Here is an 18,436-nt window from a genome sequence, read left to right as displayed (position 1 = left end):
CCTTCACAAATCCGTAACAAATTCTGATTGTGTAGTTTGTTTAGTGTGTTGTGATACGACGACGGCAGCTTAGCTTAGCAGAGCCGTTTGAGCCAAAGCTGGCGACTGACGTATTCCTGTGGGCGGAGTTTAGTCAAAAACTCTTATATTGACGTCATTCAATTGGGAAGTAGAGGACTTCTGTTAAAGAAAATATATCGCCTGGCAGTGAACTTGGAGCTTTATCATTTTGCAGGTATTATTTATGCACTAGCAGCAAAATTACACACTAACTAAAGTTTGAAAAATAGGACCAGGAAAAACGTGACCTTTAAACCTTGGTAACAAGTAATAATATAAAAGATAGATTTATATTGCTCTCAGCGCTAAGACATTATTTTTGGTTTGACATTATTAAACCATTTTGTGAACAAAATGCATTGTGAAAAGTACTATACAAGTACATTTGTACAGAATTGAACTAATGCAATTAAGGCTTTATTAACTGCCTAATAAATAACATCTTTCTTCCACTTTTAGCATGCTTTTAAGATGCCATCCAATTCATGCAAAGCAGTAAATTACAGATAATAAGATCACAGAGAATTAGAGTAGACAGGGATTATAGAAGACACATTCGGTTCTTGTTAAACCCGGATGCTTCTTTAGTTCATAACCGAGACAGTTTAGACAATAAGCCCCTTTATTGAAACTCAATTCAGAGCCCTGCAGTCACTCTCAACCATGTTTATTTCATTTAAATGAATAATAATGTTCACAGTAGGAAGACGTCACCACAAAAGCAGTAAAATTGCAGTTTAATGTCCTCTCTGCTATAGAATGTAAAAAACAGTTCCATTAAATCCCAAAATGACTCCATAGGTCACTGGGTTTCTTCCCATATGATTTGACGGCCATGTCACAGACTTTAATACTGACCCAATCTGTGTAACATGATTCAAAACTGCTTTCGGATATACCAGAGAAATGAATATTCTGAGCTTGACTCTGGTTGGCTGATAATGACCCATTTCCTTTGAAAGGCAGAGGAGGCCAAGGGAGGAAGAAGGGTTGTGTGTCCTTGTGTTGAGGGTATGGGGGAGGTGAAAGGGCTTTTTATTCACAGACCTCCTAGTTAAAGCTTCTGTTTCCCATTATTATATCCTTATTCACCTCCAAAACCCAAGCTGTGGCCCCTACCTACATGAGAGGAAGAGACAGACCTGGAGATACTTCACTGACCCCAGGTGCAGCAAAGAGCAGCTGTTCCCACCATGTTCAAGAGAGCATAAATGCATATAGTATACATAAACTGGTAAAAACTATTTTGTTTATGGGCCTTTTCAGGTGCACACTAAAGCACATCCCTGTCTCAACCTGTGCTAGCCTTCAAATGGTGAGACATCACAGTTAAACATTTGCGTGAGAGTTTAAATAATGGGAAGTTTTGGTGGTGTTACTATCAGCTATCACAGACTCTAACCTTTGATATTTTAAACATGCTTAGGTTAAAATCTTAAACATCTTTCAGACGTATGGTGGCCATTGGGGTATATTGTTCATGTCAACATAATTGTAGCCCTGTCCTCCCCTTGCTGTTCAGCATATGGGGGTGTCACAATGAAAACTGTAACTGAGGAACCAGCAGCTAAAATGGAGCATGAAGAGCATGTAAAAGTGTAGACAGCTGTGTGGAGTATGTGAATGTGTGGTTCTGTACAGCTGTGTGCTAAGTACTTGTGTAACTGTGTTGTGTGAGGGCTACACTAAAGATCTGTCTGGGAAAAATCCATGCGCTCTGAAGCGCTGATAGGACTTCTGGGGGCTTGTTCTCAAATAACCAAAACAAGAAGCATGAACACAAACATTTGGGCCAACAGGCTTTGCATTGCTTTTGTTTAACATGCCTGTGTGTTCTAGCAACACCCTTATGATGACTAATGATGAGTAGGGGCTCAGCTAACAAAACAATACACACAGAAAAGGACATGACAGAACACAACTACAGATCAACAAAAAGATCCGGATTTCACACTATGACAGTACAGTTGGGAATGCTGGACTTAGATTAAAAGAATGAGTGAAGCAATGAGTAAGAAAAGCAGAAGAATGAAAAGGAAATGTGTAACTCGCACATGCATCCTGTTGAAGGCAGGTGAATACGTGTCTAGAGATTTTATAAGAGTACAGAATTAAATTTATAATGTATGTCTGATACACTACTCGCTTAAAAGGGACATTCCACTTTAAAAAAAAAATATATGATAATTTTCCACTTCCCCTGGAGTTAAACATTTGATTCTTACCGTTTTGGAATCCATTCAGCTGATCTCCGGGTCTGGCGGTACCATTTTTAGCATAGCTTAGCATAATCCATTGAATCTGATTAGACCATTAGCATTGCGCTCAAAAATAACCAAAGCATTTCGATATATTTCCTATTTAAAACTTGATTCTTCTGTAGTATCATCATGTACTAAGACCGACGGAAAATTAAAAGTTGCGATTTTCTAGATTTGCTAAGCTATGCTAAAAGTGGTACCGCCAGACCTGGAGATGGGCTGAATGGATTTCAAAACGGTATAAGTCAAATGTTTAACTCTAGAGGAGCTGGAAAATTAGCATATTTTCAAAAAAACTGGAGTGTCCCTTTAAGTTATCCACATTCAATCTCTTCCTTTCACATTAAAAAGTCAAGCATTTATGGGCACATATTTTATTTTGGATCCATAATTCTTACCTAGCTTAACCAGCAAGCCTTCTATTGTCCATTTACTTCAAATCTATGGTATTTAGAGGGTTCTCCACTCGTACCAGATGGGAAACCCACCCCATTCCCTTTCTCTGTCTATTTATTTCCTTCAAATGAAAGGGAACTTTGACACTTACGCATGCATCCTGTTGAATGCTCTGTAGGATGTGTTTTGCAGGCACCAGGAAGTCGATGATGTAGCGTAGTCCGTCTCCGCGATATGTTGTCTCGACCACGTCTAACACCTGGCACAGCACGGTGGCCGCAGTGGCTTCAAACGGAGGGTAAAGAGCAGAGAGCGAGCTCTGGATACAGCTGTCCAGAGATTCAGAGTCCTGGAGAGAAACATACAGACACGCTCAGCTTTCAGCAGAAGCTCTATAAATATACAAGACCAATTTGATTTCAGATATAAAAAGTTCTACTGTGTACCATCTACATCAGCAGTGTTTTTGCCTTGTTTGTTATTTTGACATGTGTAAAGAGAATGCTAGATGACTTCAGTTAGGCCACTAATCATCCTAACAGCATGAAACGCAAAATGCTGTCCATCAAACCAAGAGACAGCAAGATTAAATTCTGCAAGTCCAGCTTATTCATACTGGAAGCACACTGAATCACCCAAGCTTGTTCTTGTCTGTCAATACCAAGGCAAATCTTGTGCACGTGTCCGGAAAACAGCTGATCAGCGTTCCTGGTGGTCTCCATGATGGGCTTTTCACTTTGAGGAAGCTCAAAAGAGTACAGCAACCGGCAATGAAACATGACTCTTTAAGACCAACCAAAAAGCTGCTAAAAATATCAGACGCTCCATTCACACTTTAAGAAACAGGCTACTACGCTACTTAACTCAGCCATTAATTCTTCATAACCATACCATGTCAACCAAGGCCCCACAAATGTATTTTTTGTCTTTCTGATCCGCAAATAATTTCTTTATTTCATTTAACTGTTTTCTCATAGATCACTTGCATAACTGTATAACTCATTATTATACAATTATACAGTGGCCTCATTACTTGCCTAAAACACACATGAATATGCAAAAATGTTTGGTTACACGCGTCCTCAGACACCACTGCTTTGTCCCGAATCACTCATGAATTACTCCACAAACATAAAGACCAGCAGGATGGGAACAACTGTGTTTACCACATGACTAATTCTTTTTAAATGCATGACAATTCATAATTATTTACATAATCATATGCTTTCAAGTGAATGGCACATATACCTGTTTAAAAATGACTTACTACTAAAGTGTTCCCAAACCATGATGAAAGCCTAATATCTCACCCTGGCTGTCAGGCTGTTTTCATGTGGTGTATTTATTACAGTCAGACTTATGTATCTCATAACACTACTTGGATAGCTAAAGATCACAAGTACTGTATATTATAACTACTGTCTGTCTTTCTACATAACCTTATCCACCTAGTGTATAGTGTGTGTGTGTGTGTGTGTGTGTACATGAATAATTTGCAATCTAGGGGAAGATTGTATTGACAGAAAAACTACAGCAGGGGCAGAGTTAAAGATAGTATTGAGAAAAAGAAACGAAGCACATGGAAATGATCAGACTAAAACACAGCTCAAAGCACCCCAGGTTACAGGTGCACAGTGAATAAATGTTTTTATTCCACCAGCAGTAAACAGACTATGAGAGAGCAGTGATATCATGTAGAAGGAATGAGAAAAACGTCCCTGAACATAAACCACTGAATGTTACAGGATAAGAAAGTACTAGATAGGATACATGTCCACAGGTGTGTTTACTGAAGGAGAAAAAGAGTGAGATAATCAGCCAGAGCAAAATACTACACAACAAAATAAGAGATGCTGAAAAACAAATCAAAGGCACTTTCTCTTTTCTTTTATAGTTTGCAGATTTGCATTACATAACTGCACAAAAATGAATACATGTAATCAAATAATGTATAATATATATGTGTGTGTGTATATACACTAATTCTTGTGTAAATGGGCAAGATGTAATATAAGCCTGAATGTGTTTGTGAGATTCAGCTCAAAATACCTCATAGATTATTTATTAAAGCATGTCCAAAATGCTCCTTTTTGGGCAAGAGCAAAAACTTGCTGTTTTTGTGTCTGTACCTTTAAATGCAAATGAGCTACAGCTCTTCACTTCTCTACCAAATGAGACAGTAAGCTCGCTTTTAGTTAAAGCAGATCTGATTCCTGTGAATACAGTCTGAGAAAATAGTAACTCACTATTGAGATATGGCAAGACAGCGTACAACTTATTGAGGGCGGAAACTATGGTAGTGCAGGACTGTCAGTCAGTAGCTGTGGGCAGGGCTTTATCAATGTGACATCACATTAACAAGAGAATCAAAACAGCATGTTGGGGATTAATGCTGGGTACACACTAAAAGATTTTTTACATCTTATAAGATTTTCAAAATGTGATACAAACAAAGGATGTTTTGCACTTATAGTGTGTGGGGTGCCATTATGTGTCAAAAACAGCCCACCACACACGAACTGAGTCTCGACTGTGAACACAGGACATCTTGCAAAATCACGCGAGACTTCAGAATAAGCATGGCGGACGATATGCAAATCCTGATGTGTTTGAACACAGTTAAGTTAATTGCTACATTTATTGTCTGTATGCCCTGAGGATGGTCTTTTGACCAAAAGCTTGGTGATTCAATTTTGTGATTATTTGCTTTAAGGATTCAAGTGTGCAGACAGTTTATTTATTTATTTTATTTTCAAGGGGAAAAAAGGGTTAGAATAAAGTCATGGAGACAGATGGAACATGGTTTGTAGAAGTTCACTTTGCATCAACTTCACTTTGTGCTCCTCCATGACTCCTTCCGTCTTCCATCATCTCGCTTTCTGATTTGATATTGTTTCGTTTCATGTGATAATCTCAAGAGTGTGCGTGTGTTTCGCGCACGGGACAGCTCCGACGTTCTTACGATCAAGTTCGGACACTCTGAACACACCTCACACCAAAGGAAAATCTGATAACATAATGTTAAATGGACTGCACTAATATAGCGCTTTCATAGACCAATGGCCATCCAAAGCGCTTTAAATATTGCTTCACATACACTGACTGCGGTGTCAGCCATGCAAGGCGCCATCCAGCTCGTCTGGAGCAGCTGGGGTTAGGTGTCTTGCTCAAGGACACCTCAACACTTGGTCAGGTGGAACCGGGGACTAAACCACCAACCTTCCGATTTGTAGACAACCCACATGAACCAATGAGCCACTGTCGCCCCTAATTATCTGTAGAACCATCAAGATAATCCGGAAAGATAGGATTGTCGGAAGGGGGGAAATCAGCCCAGCATAAAAAGAGAAAGAATGGATGGATGGATGTTGTTCATTGTGGGGTGTTCATTGCTCACATACTGCCAACACACTTATTTACAAACAAAACACACCTTGTAAAAGTGTATTTTGCATGCTCTTTAAAACAATAAGACTAACTGTGCATGCACAGACACGGGTATTGTTTGGCAGGAGGTTATCAATTTGTCAAAAGTATAAAGGACTTAGCATTGCTTATAGCTGATAGAGTTTAACACAAAGAAACATATAATCATCTTCTTATTATGTTCTCAACAGACTAATGGGGAAGAAGCAGGTTAACTGGGGCATAATGTGTTCAAAACTGCTGCATTTTGTGTGTGTATGTCCTGTTCCATACTGTTATGTATTCTGGATTTGTAGCCCCCCCCCCCGCAAAAAAACATCTGAACCATCTGAAATAACAGACACATGGGATGAAATGTCATGTTTTTTTTTACTTTGATTAGTGTGCGTGTCTTATGCTGGTCTAATGATTGCTATTCATGTTCAGTTCAGTTCACACTTCAATTCATCTAGTCTTCTTTCTTTCTCATCCCCACATCTCAACAAGTTTTAAACAAATTTTAATATACTCTAGCTTTTGTGAACTGAATCCAGTAGTGCATCAGAAATGCAAAACCCATTTGAATGACCAGGTTCATCTTATGCAAATCAAAATTCTTGGATTTGGTTCATGTTTACAAACACTAAAATGCAGTACAATCTGGATGCTTAAATTTTCTTTTTTTAATATCAGTCATTTCAGATACATGAGCTGCATGCTCTAACAATCCAACACTTCACTTTAGGAGTAAATTCCATGTCATGAAATAAGGCTGAACGACATGGGGAAAAAAGTCAATGTCAAAATGTCATACATTTATATAATGTAGAAGTGGCAATGTGATAAAACCTAAGATTAATGTGTCAAATAACTTTTTTTTTAATCTAAACAAAGAGTAGGCTTAAACTACCATTTGCACACGCAATATGATCTTAATAGCATTACTACTGCATAAACAAACAACGCTGAGAATTTCTTTAGCATTCACTCAAGCTTTTTATTGCTTAAATAGATTGCTTATACAGACTGTCATATTTCTCTTTTGATTTGTGAAAAAATTAGATCCTTATAGAAACAGTGTATGATGTAGAGAGGTAAGTGTTTAGCTTTCATTATGTACATATAAAAGAGAGAAGTGTGTAGCACAAAGAACCATAGCTGTGAATCCTCAACCAATTATGTCCATCATTAAACTGAGAACATGAGATGAGAAAAGCTTTTTTTAGTATGGCACCGTCGCGGCCTTCAAAAGCAGACAGAGGGGTTTTCCTCTCAAGCATTTTCCACTGAGGTGCCAAGACAACATTAATCAAAGAGTAGGCACTGGGGCTTGGGAAGAAGCTCCTACAAAAATCCAGCAGAATCTCTCTCTGCTTAATTATGTATAACATCATTAATGTCACCATTTAACACCACACAGGAACAAACACCATCCATTACCATCACTTTTCCAAAAGCTGTCACTCCAACTAAAACACCACGGTGGCACAGCATAAGAGGAATATTTGGAGTAAAGGAGGCTGTGGTTTCATTTACTTATGACAAATGTTCAGTCATAAGTATGACTGCGCCGGCGGTTATGTTTTTACCTCTAAAACTCTAACCCAGGAAGGAAGGGGAATCAATGCAGACTTCCTCTTTTGCTCAAAAGCAAATATTACAGGTAAAATATTTGACATACCTTGTAAAAAGGTAAAAATGGAGAAGGAAAGAAACCACAGCTTCATCTTTGTGCTGAATACGAGACCCTAGATGGGCCGAGTCAGAGATGAAAGGGATTTAATGCCAGATCACTGCAGACTGCATTATTTTATCCACATCTTAATGACCACACAACTCTCTTCCCTCTTTGTTCTAACTCATCTTGGATTTTTCTTTGAAAATACGATGTCTTTTTGTAGTCATGCATATGGGATGAACAGTCAGTGTATGTGTATGTGTATGTGTGTGTGTACCTGGTAATTTTCACGTTGTGGGGACCAATTGTCCCCACAAAGATAGGAATACCAGTGTTTTTGTGACTTTGTGGGGACATTTTGATGTCCCCATGAGGAAACAAGCTTATAAATCAAACAAGATGATGTTTATTGAAAATCTAAGGTACAAGAAAGTTTTCTGTGATGGTTGGGGTTAGGGATTGGGGTAGGTAAGGGGAATAGAATATACAGTTTGTATGGTATAAAATGCATTACGTCTATGGAATGTCCCCACAAAACATGGAAACCAGAGTGTGTGTGTGTGTGTGTGTGTGTGTGTGTGTGTGTGTGTGTGTGCGTGCGTGCGCGTGTGTGCACGTGTGCGTGTGGTGTATATATTTTTATTTTAGTTTTTGTAGTTGGACTTGTTCTTCATTGCACTGACTGAACTCAAACAGGTCCTGACACAATCTAAAGTTATGATTCACATATTTATTCTGAAGAATAAAGTCAAATTGTATTAAGTGGAGAATAGAAAATACTTCACTAAGAATCCTGGATGTGAAATCATGATCAAATGCACTAAAAAATTTTTATAAACACATTTTTTAATTTCTATTAAGCATAATTTTCTGAATGATGGCAGCGCTGAATTTTGGGGGCACATATTTAGTGTGGGCTTCCACATTGGACACAAAATGGTATTTCTATTGTTTTTTGTTTGTTTTGTTTTTGTTTTAAAAAAAAAATACAAAATCTAGGCTAACTGAAACATATCCCAGAATGTGACAAGCTGTCTAATGAGGGCTGTCTGTATTTGGAGATGTTATTCCTCTAAAATTGTTATTTATAGTCTCTTTTGAAGATAATCATGACATGGGAGTACACATCATACGCCTTTGTTAAATCAGGCCTGCCCCATTTTAAGACAACAGCTTGGCCTTTGCCTGGACAATATTAGATTACTTTAATAAAGCATCTCTATGGGTCACACTCTTACTAGAGAATAATCAATTGCACTTGTCTCAAGAGAACAGTGAATTTCAATGCTGCCTGTTTAACCCTTACAGCACTATGTTCTAGATAAAAGAGAAAGACATATACAAGAAAAGCATTAAAAGCATTAACAAATTAGTTAATAAACAGACATACACGAGACAATGGATGTGTTAAATCATCTGCAGAATGACAAACAAAGGAATTATGGGAGTTCTGCGTGTGCATATTCCATGTGGGCTTGGTAATGAAGTATCGCATAGCAAAGTGGTTGGATAGATAATGGGAATGTGAAAAAAGTTTAAACTTGTTCTTATGAACACAAAAATAAGTGTGACAAATAATTGTGGTATCTTAACACAGAAAAAATAAAACTATAGCAATAATTTTATACATAATATATAAATATTATGATATAGATTATATATAATATATGAACTGTGTTTGTTTAAAATTGTGGCAAAGTTCTTCTAACAGATGTGTAAAGGAAAAAAAACATGGCCAAATTTATGTGCAAGCACTGACACACACAGACACACACTCAGAGAGACTGTATGGTGGGGCAAAACACAAAGGACCTGACCTTTCACCCCAGCACAAGTGACAGAATAAACCAGCTGTCCATTTGGGTGACACATAAAAAGAAAATGACAGTGAACAACAAGAGCTTTTACACCAAAGAGTGAGATTTTCCATTTCCAGTGTTTTGTTCTGTGCCAGCTATTGTGCATGAATATGCCACTGAGGTTTAGTGGGAGGAAACTTTAGCTGGGGATCAAAATGATGGCGGCTTGTTAGGGGGCATTACTAAGACACAGGAGAAACATAAAGCGCTTTTCTTTCCCTCTTCTTCCCCGACATACACATTTCCTCACCCAGTAAGTTAAAGCAGTCTGATAAGAATAAAGGCAGAAGTGTAGTCAATTTTTATATGTACGGAGTCGGACACACGTGACAATTTACGTCATCGCCATCAGATTTTCAACACCCTGCATACATTGTATGTGTACGTTGTGCATGCGCCTACAAAAGAATGTAGATGATGCCCAGGAGATGCATTGCATTTTGTCACAAGGTGCATGTGTACACGTATAAGTCAAATAAACTATACTTTGCAAGGCTGTGCGTTCAACTATGTGTGTGCGTTTACGTGCACGTAAGGAAAAAAGGTTCCCCACTGCCTAAAAGCTGAAACAGCTGTTGCTCCATCACCCCTAGAAACTCAGCAACCACATCAGATTGCTGCACAATGCCGCTGAGTTTATTCATAGATCATTAAAGGGGTCAAATCAACCTGGGAACACCTATCCAGTGCTCAAACATAGCAACCAAAATGAAAACACATTCAGGAAACTACACTGCGTACTAAACAAATGGTACTTTTATAGATATTTTCCAAAGGAAATTCATTTCCATTGGATCCCTTAAAAAGACAGGACAAAAAGTTTTCATAAAGAGAACAGGATAAGAGTTCAGTAAGATGAGCTGAATGAGTTCATATGGAACTACATTTAACTTTGTATGGCAGCTGACCAATATCGGCAGGTCAGTTTATGGCTAATGCAATTTAATGTAATAAAAATAATTACATTTCACAAATAAGGTTTAGTAAAGCCAGGACTAGGCCTTAGTTAAATTAAGATGTATAAGCATCCTTAATAAACATGCCTTAGAAAAAGACGTTACTGGTGTGCATATTTTAAGATCTGTCATTGCAAGTGTTTTTTTTTTGTTGTTGAAACAGCTCAGATATGGGTCTTAAGCAATGTTTATACTCGACGTGTCCGCACGTGCACGTTAGTGCGAGCAGCAAAAATGACGTCAATGCAGAGTGGCGGTCGTGCGCGAGACCCCATTTCGCATGGAGGTGTGCACGGTGATTTTTGTAACCGTGTGCGACCCGCATCCGAAAATGACCGAACTCGAGGTGATTCTGTATGAGCAGGCAAGCCTGTGACGTATCTCTTTAATAAATCAATGCAAAACAATGCATATACTATTTATCTGACACTCTGGAAGTCAAGTATGGAAACTCTGTAGTTAAAACACAAATTCTTTTACGTATGATTCAGAATGTTTGGCTTATATTTATTATTTATATTGAATGAACTACTGGACGAGGAATAAAATACAAACCTTAAGATGTATGTACTGTTTGTTTAGTAAAAACGTCGTTAATGAAATTATACTGTTTAACAAAGCTTTAGTCTAGGACTAGTCTTAAAACGCTGGTAAAGTTTCTAACATTTAATAATCTGACCTAACATTTAAGGATATAACTTCTATAAGATAAGCACATATGTAGATTATAAACGAGTCAGAGAGGTTACTAAAATCAAAATGAATGCTGTGCAGCGAACATCACATTCTTGGTGTCAGCGAGACAGAAAATTAACGTGCACTCACATTTCACAGGGATTCAAACGTGATGCTCACACAAGTCATAAATGTTACAACCACTCTGCTTTCAGCTCTGAAACACATCAAAAACCCTTCCAGATAGTGAATGTCAGGGATTTTAGCAGATGAACCCAAGAGCAGACAACACAGGATTCACAGAGAACACCAGAAAACAAAAACCCACAAGGTGGCAAAAAACATATACAGGGCAAACCAAAACACTAACAAGACTAGACTAATAGACTACAAGCTAAACAAAACATACGATAATCTTTACCAAAAAAACAAAAAAACATACGGTAATCTTTACAAAAAACAAACATATGATAATCTTTACCAAAAAAAAAAAACATACAATAATCTTTACAAAGAACAACCCATACGATAATCTTTACAAAGAAAAAACCATACGATAATCATTACAAAAAAAAAAAACTTACAATCATCTTAGCTGATTTTAACACTTAACTAGATGATCACTCACATGAACGATACAAAACGACCGCATACAAAACATCAAACACAAGGACTATAAATAGGGAGAACTAATGAGGGGAACAGTTGACAAAGATTAAACCAAAAAGACAAACAAGGGAGCGTGGTAAAAGTGATGAGACAATGAAAAAAACACGTGGTTTGATAAAAACAAATCTATGGCCACCTGTTCCCACACAGAACATAGTACTGCCAGAACCCTGCCACAATGAACTAGAAATAAATACAAGACAAGACTCTGGCAGGATCCTGACAGGGAAAGGAGTAATTTGGTATCTCCAATTCTCCTATCTTGCATGTTTTTGGCCTGTGGGATGAAATCCGGAGTACGCTGACAAAGGGAGAACATGCAGTAAAAGGCCAAATGACCTAGCCAGGGCTCGAAATCGGGACCTTCTTGCTGTGAGGCAACAGTGATACCCACTACGCCACTGTGCTGCCCCAGGGTACATTTTAAACTGTCATGAGCCATAATGAACAGCAACACAAGTATAAAATACTGCTCTCTGATCAAGCCAGTCATGACTGGCGTCAAATAGTAAACAGTGTGCCATGGAGCCAGAAGTCACCAGACACCCCATCCCTCTACAGCTGTCTACTCTACAAATCAAATGTGCATCATTAGCAACATTTAGGGGCCAGTCATTTTTTTACTTTTTGTATAGTTTGACCAGTGGACAATGACATGTTTGTGTCTTACATCAATAATTAAAACAGATCAGAACCTTTACACAAAAATTAAAATCACAAAACATACTGAGGATTGTTAGTTATCTCGTTTTATTTCTATAAAATAAGCAATGATTAACCTAATATTAATCAGGAAATGAGCGCTTTTATGGCTGTGCAATAAATCCTGATAGAGGGAATATGAATTAAGACATAGCTCAGTGACATGCAATGTCGAAACGTTACATGATAATCTTAATCAACTGCATATGGATGCCAGATCCACTCTTAGATTCAAGTGCCTTCTCAAAATAATCCCATCTAATTTTAATCAGTCTTTCCTTGAAATCCAAACCTGTAGATGGGAGACTGGTAAATAAGCAGCCTAACAAACAACTCAAAATCTCAAGTCATTGGGTCTCTGGGGTTAATCTCCAGAACGGTGTACAACTCCAAAGCGACAGCACTGAGATCAAAGCCTATTCATGTGCTCAACAAAAAAAATGTTGACTTTTGGCCCTCTGCCACTGATGGATTGAGTTCTTTCGTCCTTTCCATTGTGAATTGAGACTTTATTGGCAGAGAGCTGGATTTTGTGGCGACACTGTCTGGGCCTGAACTCAGCAGGAAGTGACAGCGTTCAGGCGTTGTGGAAGGGCTACGAACATTTTGCTACTATGGGTGACTATGCATGGGTACCAACTCTGAAGAAAACAAGCTAATTGCAGATCCCATTTAGTGCATTAGGTTACCATTTGTACTTTCATTAAATGGTGGTGACTTATAAAAATTGGACCTTGGAAGTTGGACTTTCTGATATTAATTATATGATAAAAGTAAGGGTTACATCAAAAGGAAAAGATTGAGAGATTTTGTTTATCTGTATCGCCAGTAGCTTTAAAAGCTTAGCATTAGCAACTTTTTAAATAACTAAATATAAAAGACAATCTTTAAGGTCAGAATGAATAATATCTCTCTATCAGTGACTATTCCAGCTTGCTGTCCGTTACAAATCAACTCCACTAACAAAGGTCATAGGGTGTAACAGAACAGTAAATTTAGCAAATTACGAAAATTATACATTACAGCCAATGTTTGTGTGTGTAACCCCTTTTGCATTCTCAGCAAATGGACCGTTTATACACGCAGGGAGGTTTCCTTTCCTGCCCACACATTTAAAGTGTGACGGCATACTGTGAACATCTATAGCAGTGCACACGGTTTCATATCCCTGTGTAATATAATGATATACAGCTTTAGAGATATTTCATCTGTTTCAAAACTACAGATGACAAAAACCTCTTCCTGCTGACTATAATGATACGCTGTGCTTTCCAGAAGAACTGACAGAAACACTGCTACTTCATCCACATTTGTTTTTTGTTTAATTAAACAAAGTAAGCATGTTGAGGAATCAACTAACTAACTGTAATAAGTCAATATCTTGAGACAAAAGAGACTGACCTCATATTTTACGTTAAGCATGGCAGGAAAAGCACAAAACACTAACAAATCAAGTCATAGCTTTATACCATATCATTACATGTTTGGTGTGCGAAACCCATCTCATATTGCGTAGTGCTCTCTCTCACTGCTCCTTAAACAGCACATGTCTTCAGTTGTGTTTATATGTCACGGTTGCCATATAGAAAAGCGGTGGTCGTGATTTACAGGCATACAGGACAAAATTAACCCTTTAACTCTTCAGTCAACATCTCTCAACTCTCTCCCCATCCCTCTGACATTAAAACCTTTACTCACACATCTGTTACATCCTTCCACTAAAAAGTATTCAAAGTCAAGCCGACATTCCTAAATGTGGTGGACCATCTATCTTTGTACATCACAACATGAGAGCATGCTATCTGTTCTGTGCATCACAGGGTAAGAGTTGAGATTTATTATGTTAAAGGGATAGTTCACCCAAAAATGAAAATTCTGTCATCATTTACTCACTCTTATGTTGTTACAAACCCATATAAATGTCTTTGTTCTGATGAACACAAATGAAAATATTTTGAGAAATGTTTGTAACCAAACCATTCGTGGACCCCATTCACTTCCATAGTAGGAAAAAAGAGTACTATGGAAGTAAATGGGGTCCACAAACGGCTTGGTTACAAACATTTCTCAAATATCTTCCTTTGTGTTCATCAGAACAAAGAATTGTATATGGGTTTGTATTTGTAACAACATGAAAGTGAGCAAATAATGACAGAATTTTCATTTTTAGGAACCACTGCGAAACTGGTCGGTTCAAACATATGTTACCATGTGACCTGTTGCTCAATAGTATTTGTATTATTATACCTATCTAACCACATACAACAATCACAAGATCACAATCCATTCATGTGACTGAATGATAGGCTCTCACAGGAACAGAGGGGTTAGTATGAGGGAGAATTTGACTATAAACACAGCATTCTGAGCACTTAACATAAATCTTGTTTAAGATGTAGCATAACAGAGATAAAGAAAAAGAAAGAGAGCATGAGAAAGAAACAGATGATCGTGTTTTATACCCTGAATTACCGTATACAGGTGTAATCCAGAGAGGCAGAATTCAAATTAGTTACTATAAGACTAATGATAGTAAAGACTGTACCCAGCTGTACCCAAATTGAATTAAAATGTCTCTTTTTTGAATAATTAATCAATTTACATACCCAGATGGAGATTATGACAGAATTTGGCTCCAAATTACACATCTAAACAAATGTCTCTAGTAACATACAACTGCACACAAATATGAACACATCCCTATACTTTCAATATCACAGACAAGGTGTTCTCATGAAACCCTTTATATTTGACAAAAAACAGCACAGTGAAATTCCTTATTCAAGAGTCATGTGCTCTTTCAAGCATGCGGCTTTACTCTGAAGGGTTAAAGTTTAACACATCAGAGCAGGGTCAAGAAACAGCTCGAAACTTGAAAAATGAATGCAGACGAAACTCAGACCTCTCTTCTCTGAGCACTCAATAAACACACACACTAAAGCATCTGAATAAACCTTCAAACAAAGCCTTTAGATAACCCAGTGACCCATCAGCAAACGTCTCTACAGTGAGCTGGATTGAATTAAAGATTTTTCATTGCCAAACTGCACTTGGACACCAAAACGCAATGAAGGTAAAATGAGCCTATAAATGGGCCAAGCAGCAATGAACTGAATGAACAAGTTAGACTGTTGCATTTGTTTCCAGTTATGCTGAAGCTATTGCAAGCTAAAGATCACCGACCAAGAACTAAAGTGTTTCTTAAAAAACCAAACCATCACTTTGGAATAGGATGTTAAAAACTATACTTAGCTCTTTCAATTACAAAGACGGAGCAATTGCAAACAGGACAGGCCCAGTAGCGTACTTGTTTAGAGAAATGGTTTTAGAGCGGTGTGTTTGTACTCAAGGACACGCTCCAGGTCAGAGGAAGTGCCTCATAAATGGTCTGAACTATGAATGTTTGTGGTTCAAGAAGCAGATGTAGCACTAAGCAACCTGCTCACATACTCATTGTGGTTTGGGCTGATAAATGAGTATATGAGTATACCAATAACAATGTCTTTCACTGTAAACACTTTCATTCAGTGCCTCTTTACATTTCCTTCTCTTTCTGCTCTCGGTTCTTTTCTTTCTGGGCCCATTTTCAATATCAACTCTAGCAAACCCAAACATAGAAGATGAGGCTAAATTGAATCCACACATGGTGTTTTAGTATTCGGTTTTCTCTACCCCAGATGGAAGAGAAAATACTATGGTTTTTTAAATGAGACTTATTCTATCATATTTGTTCCTCACATTTACACTGTGCCCTAATCTTATATCAGTCCTTATAGGAAAACACAGTTTTTTGTGATTGTTGCAGGCAAAAATCCTTGATCTTGCAGCACGTTTTCTTAAAAAAAAGCCATGGAATATGCAGGATATTTATGCAATTTTATGCAATGAAATTACGAGAACTTGCAAAAATACGTTTGCAGCATTGAGTGATGGTCACGTCACATAATCACGTCACATCATAACGTTCCCATGGCAACAGGGGACACGGCTGCGCCTGTGTGAGGTAAATTTAACATTTTTCAACTTTCTACCAAGATATATGTAATTTTTGCTACGAAAATGTGGGGATTATGAAAGCATGCAAGCCCCGCATATTTTGCGCATGAAAATCTGCAATTTATGCTGCGAAAGTGTGGCGTATTTGAAAAAATGCGGCCCTGCATAAATAATCGTACTTTTGCAAATTATGCGTTGAATCATGCGATCGCAAAATCACGTTTTTCTGGAGAGACTGTTATATGGTCTGAACTGACCAAAAGCCCTGTGTGTCCTTACTGAAACAAATTGTGAACATGTAGCCAATCCGGTTACAGTTTACCAGATCAACAAATAACTTTTTACTTTTGCCTGCAATGTATTTCAGATGGTCAATAAACAGACTGTGTGCGGCCCGTAGGCCATGCCATCTAAGATCAAAGCCCTGTGCATAGTCTGTTTTTAGGTGTCCGCTCACAGTTGAATGCATAGCCTTGCAAAGCATAGTTCATCATCTGACTCATACACGTGTGCTGTCAAGTCAACAGTCAAGGAGCAACATGATGTTTTGTCAATCACTTTCTATGTTTCCATTTCAGCAATGTTGCACTTGAAGACAGGTTCCTGCACATATTTCTCTCTATATTGTTGTACATCAAACAATACATTATGACCGGTTGTCAATGTAGTGCATCAAGCAGCATTTTTGCTATTACTGTGGACATGCAAACTCTTAAGGATGGGACAACATGGTCAGGGTAGCCTTCACCTTTAGTGTAAAGGCCAAGAGTGTTTTCTACACACACACTTCCTTTCTGCATGGCTGAGCTCTTTATGGGCTCGCCGAGATGAAGGAGAGGAGAAAGCAAAGAACAGCTGGCATAGCTTGCCTGAACACACACACACACACACACACACATTTGGATCACCCTGACAGTCATAAGGAGAGGTCACTTTCAACCTGGCTGCTTTATACAAAAAACAGTCAGAAAAGCACACTATCAGTATTCAGTAGAGCACATTTATGCTGAATCCACTGTTTCCTTCCACTGCACTACCTGCCTCAGGGAGACGACACAGTCCAAAAACATGACCTCCACATGCATACACAGCAATTACAGACCATGCTCACAAGTGACAGAGTCAAAAACCCAGACAACCAGAAAACTAAATCACTGTTCGCTTTGCAACCTTTTTAGCGCATTCACACACTCATATTGGTATGTACACACCAAAAAAAGATTATTATTAAAACTACCTCACAATAAAAACAGTACAGTGCCTCCTCTATCCCTCCCTTCCCCCGTCACAACCCCCGTAAGGTAAAGCCATTAGCACCTCGGCACTGCCATTCAAATGCTCTTTTAAATTCCAGCACTGTCTGTACTCACCATACTGCAGGCTGACTGTCCTTTCCACACTTTCCTTAACAAGATTCATTTTCCAGCGAGTCCTGTAGTGTCCTGTCCCGTCCCACGTCTGTGTGCGAGTACATGTGTGCTGAGTGGGCAAGTTTGTGTGCGTGTTGTTCAGCAGCCCTTGCAGAATGCAGGTCTCCAACACACTGACACACTCCTCACACACTGCAGCAGCTCACGAGGTAGAGACCGCCCTTTCGCTCTCAGCCCCTCCCATTTTGCATTGCCTGTCTGTCTGTCATTCAAACAGTTCTGGCCCCTCCCACAAGTTTAAGAGCCCCTGCCCAATACAGTAATGAACAGGCTGCTGGAGCAAACAATACAACTGAATTTAGGCACTGGAATACAAATACAGGAAGTTCACATTAAAATCAGAAACTAT

At 38.4% G+C, this 18,436-nt stretch overlaps 1 protein-coding gene across 5 annotated transcripts in view; it reads right to left on the bottom strand.

The window, feature by feature from the left end:
- Window positions 1–18,187, bottom strand: part of plekhg4 (pleckstrin homology domain containing, family G (with RhoGef domain) member 4) — a 65,110-nt gene extending 46,923 nt beyond the window's left edge. For all 5 annotated transcript variants that reach the window (XM_065267552.1, XM_065267553.1, XM_065267555.1 and 2 more), the window contains exons 1-2: window positions 18,028–18,187; window positions 2,869–3,066 (exon numbers count right to left, since the gene is read on the bottom strand). In XM_065267552.1, the coding sequence (XP_065123624.1) occupies window positions 2,869–3,066; window positions 18,028–18,030 (201 nt within the window). In that variant the 5' untranslated portion in view covers window positions 18,031–18,187. The remainder of the gene's footprint in view (window positions 1–2,868; window positions 3,067–18,027) is intronic.
- Between the last annotated feature and the right edge of the window lie 249 nt (window positions 18,188–18,436).

The sequence above is a fragment of the Paramisgurnus dabryanus genome, chromosome 2, assembly GCF_030506205.2.
Source record: "Paramisgurnus dabryanus chromosome 2, PD_genome_1.1, whole genome shotgun sequence".
In the NCBI taxonomy this organism is placed as follows: domain Eukaryota; kingdom Metazoa; phylum Chordata; class Actinopteri; order Cypriniformes; family Cobitidae; genus Paramisgurnus; species Paramisgurnus dabryanus.
Note: the sequence above shows the minus strand (reverse complement) of the source record. Positions and strands in the feature narration are given on the sequence as shown.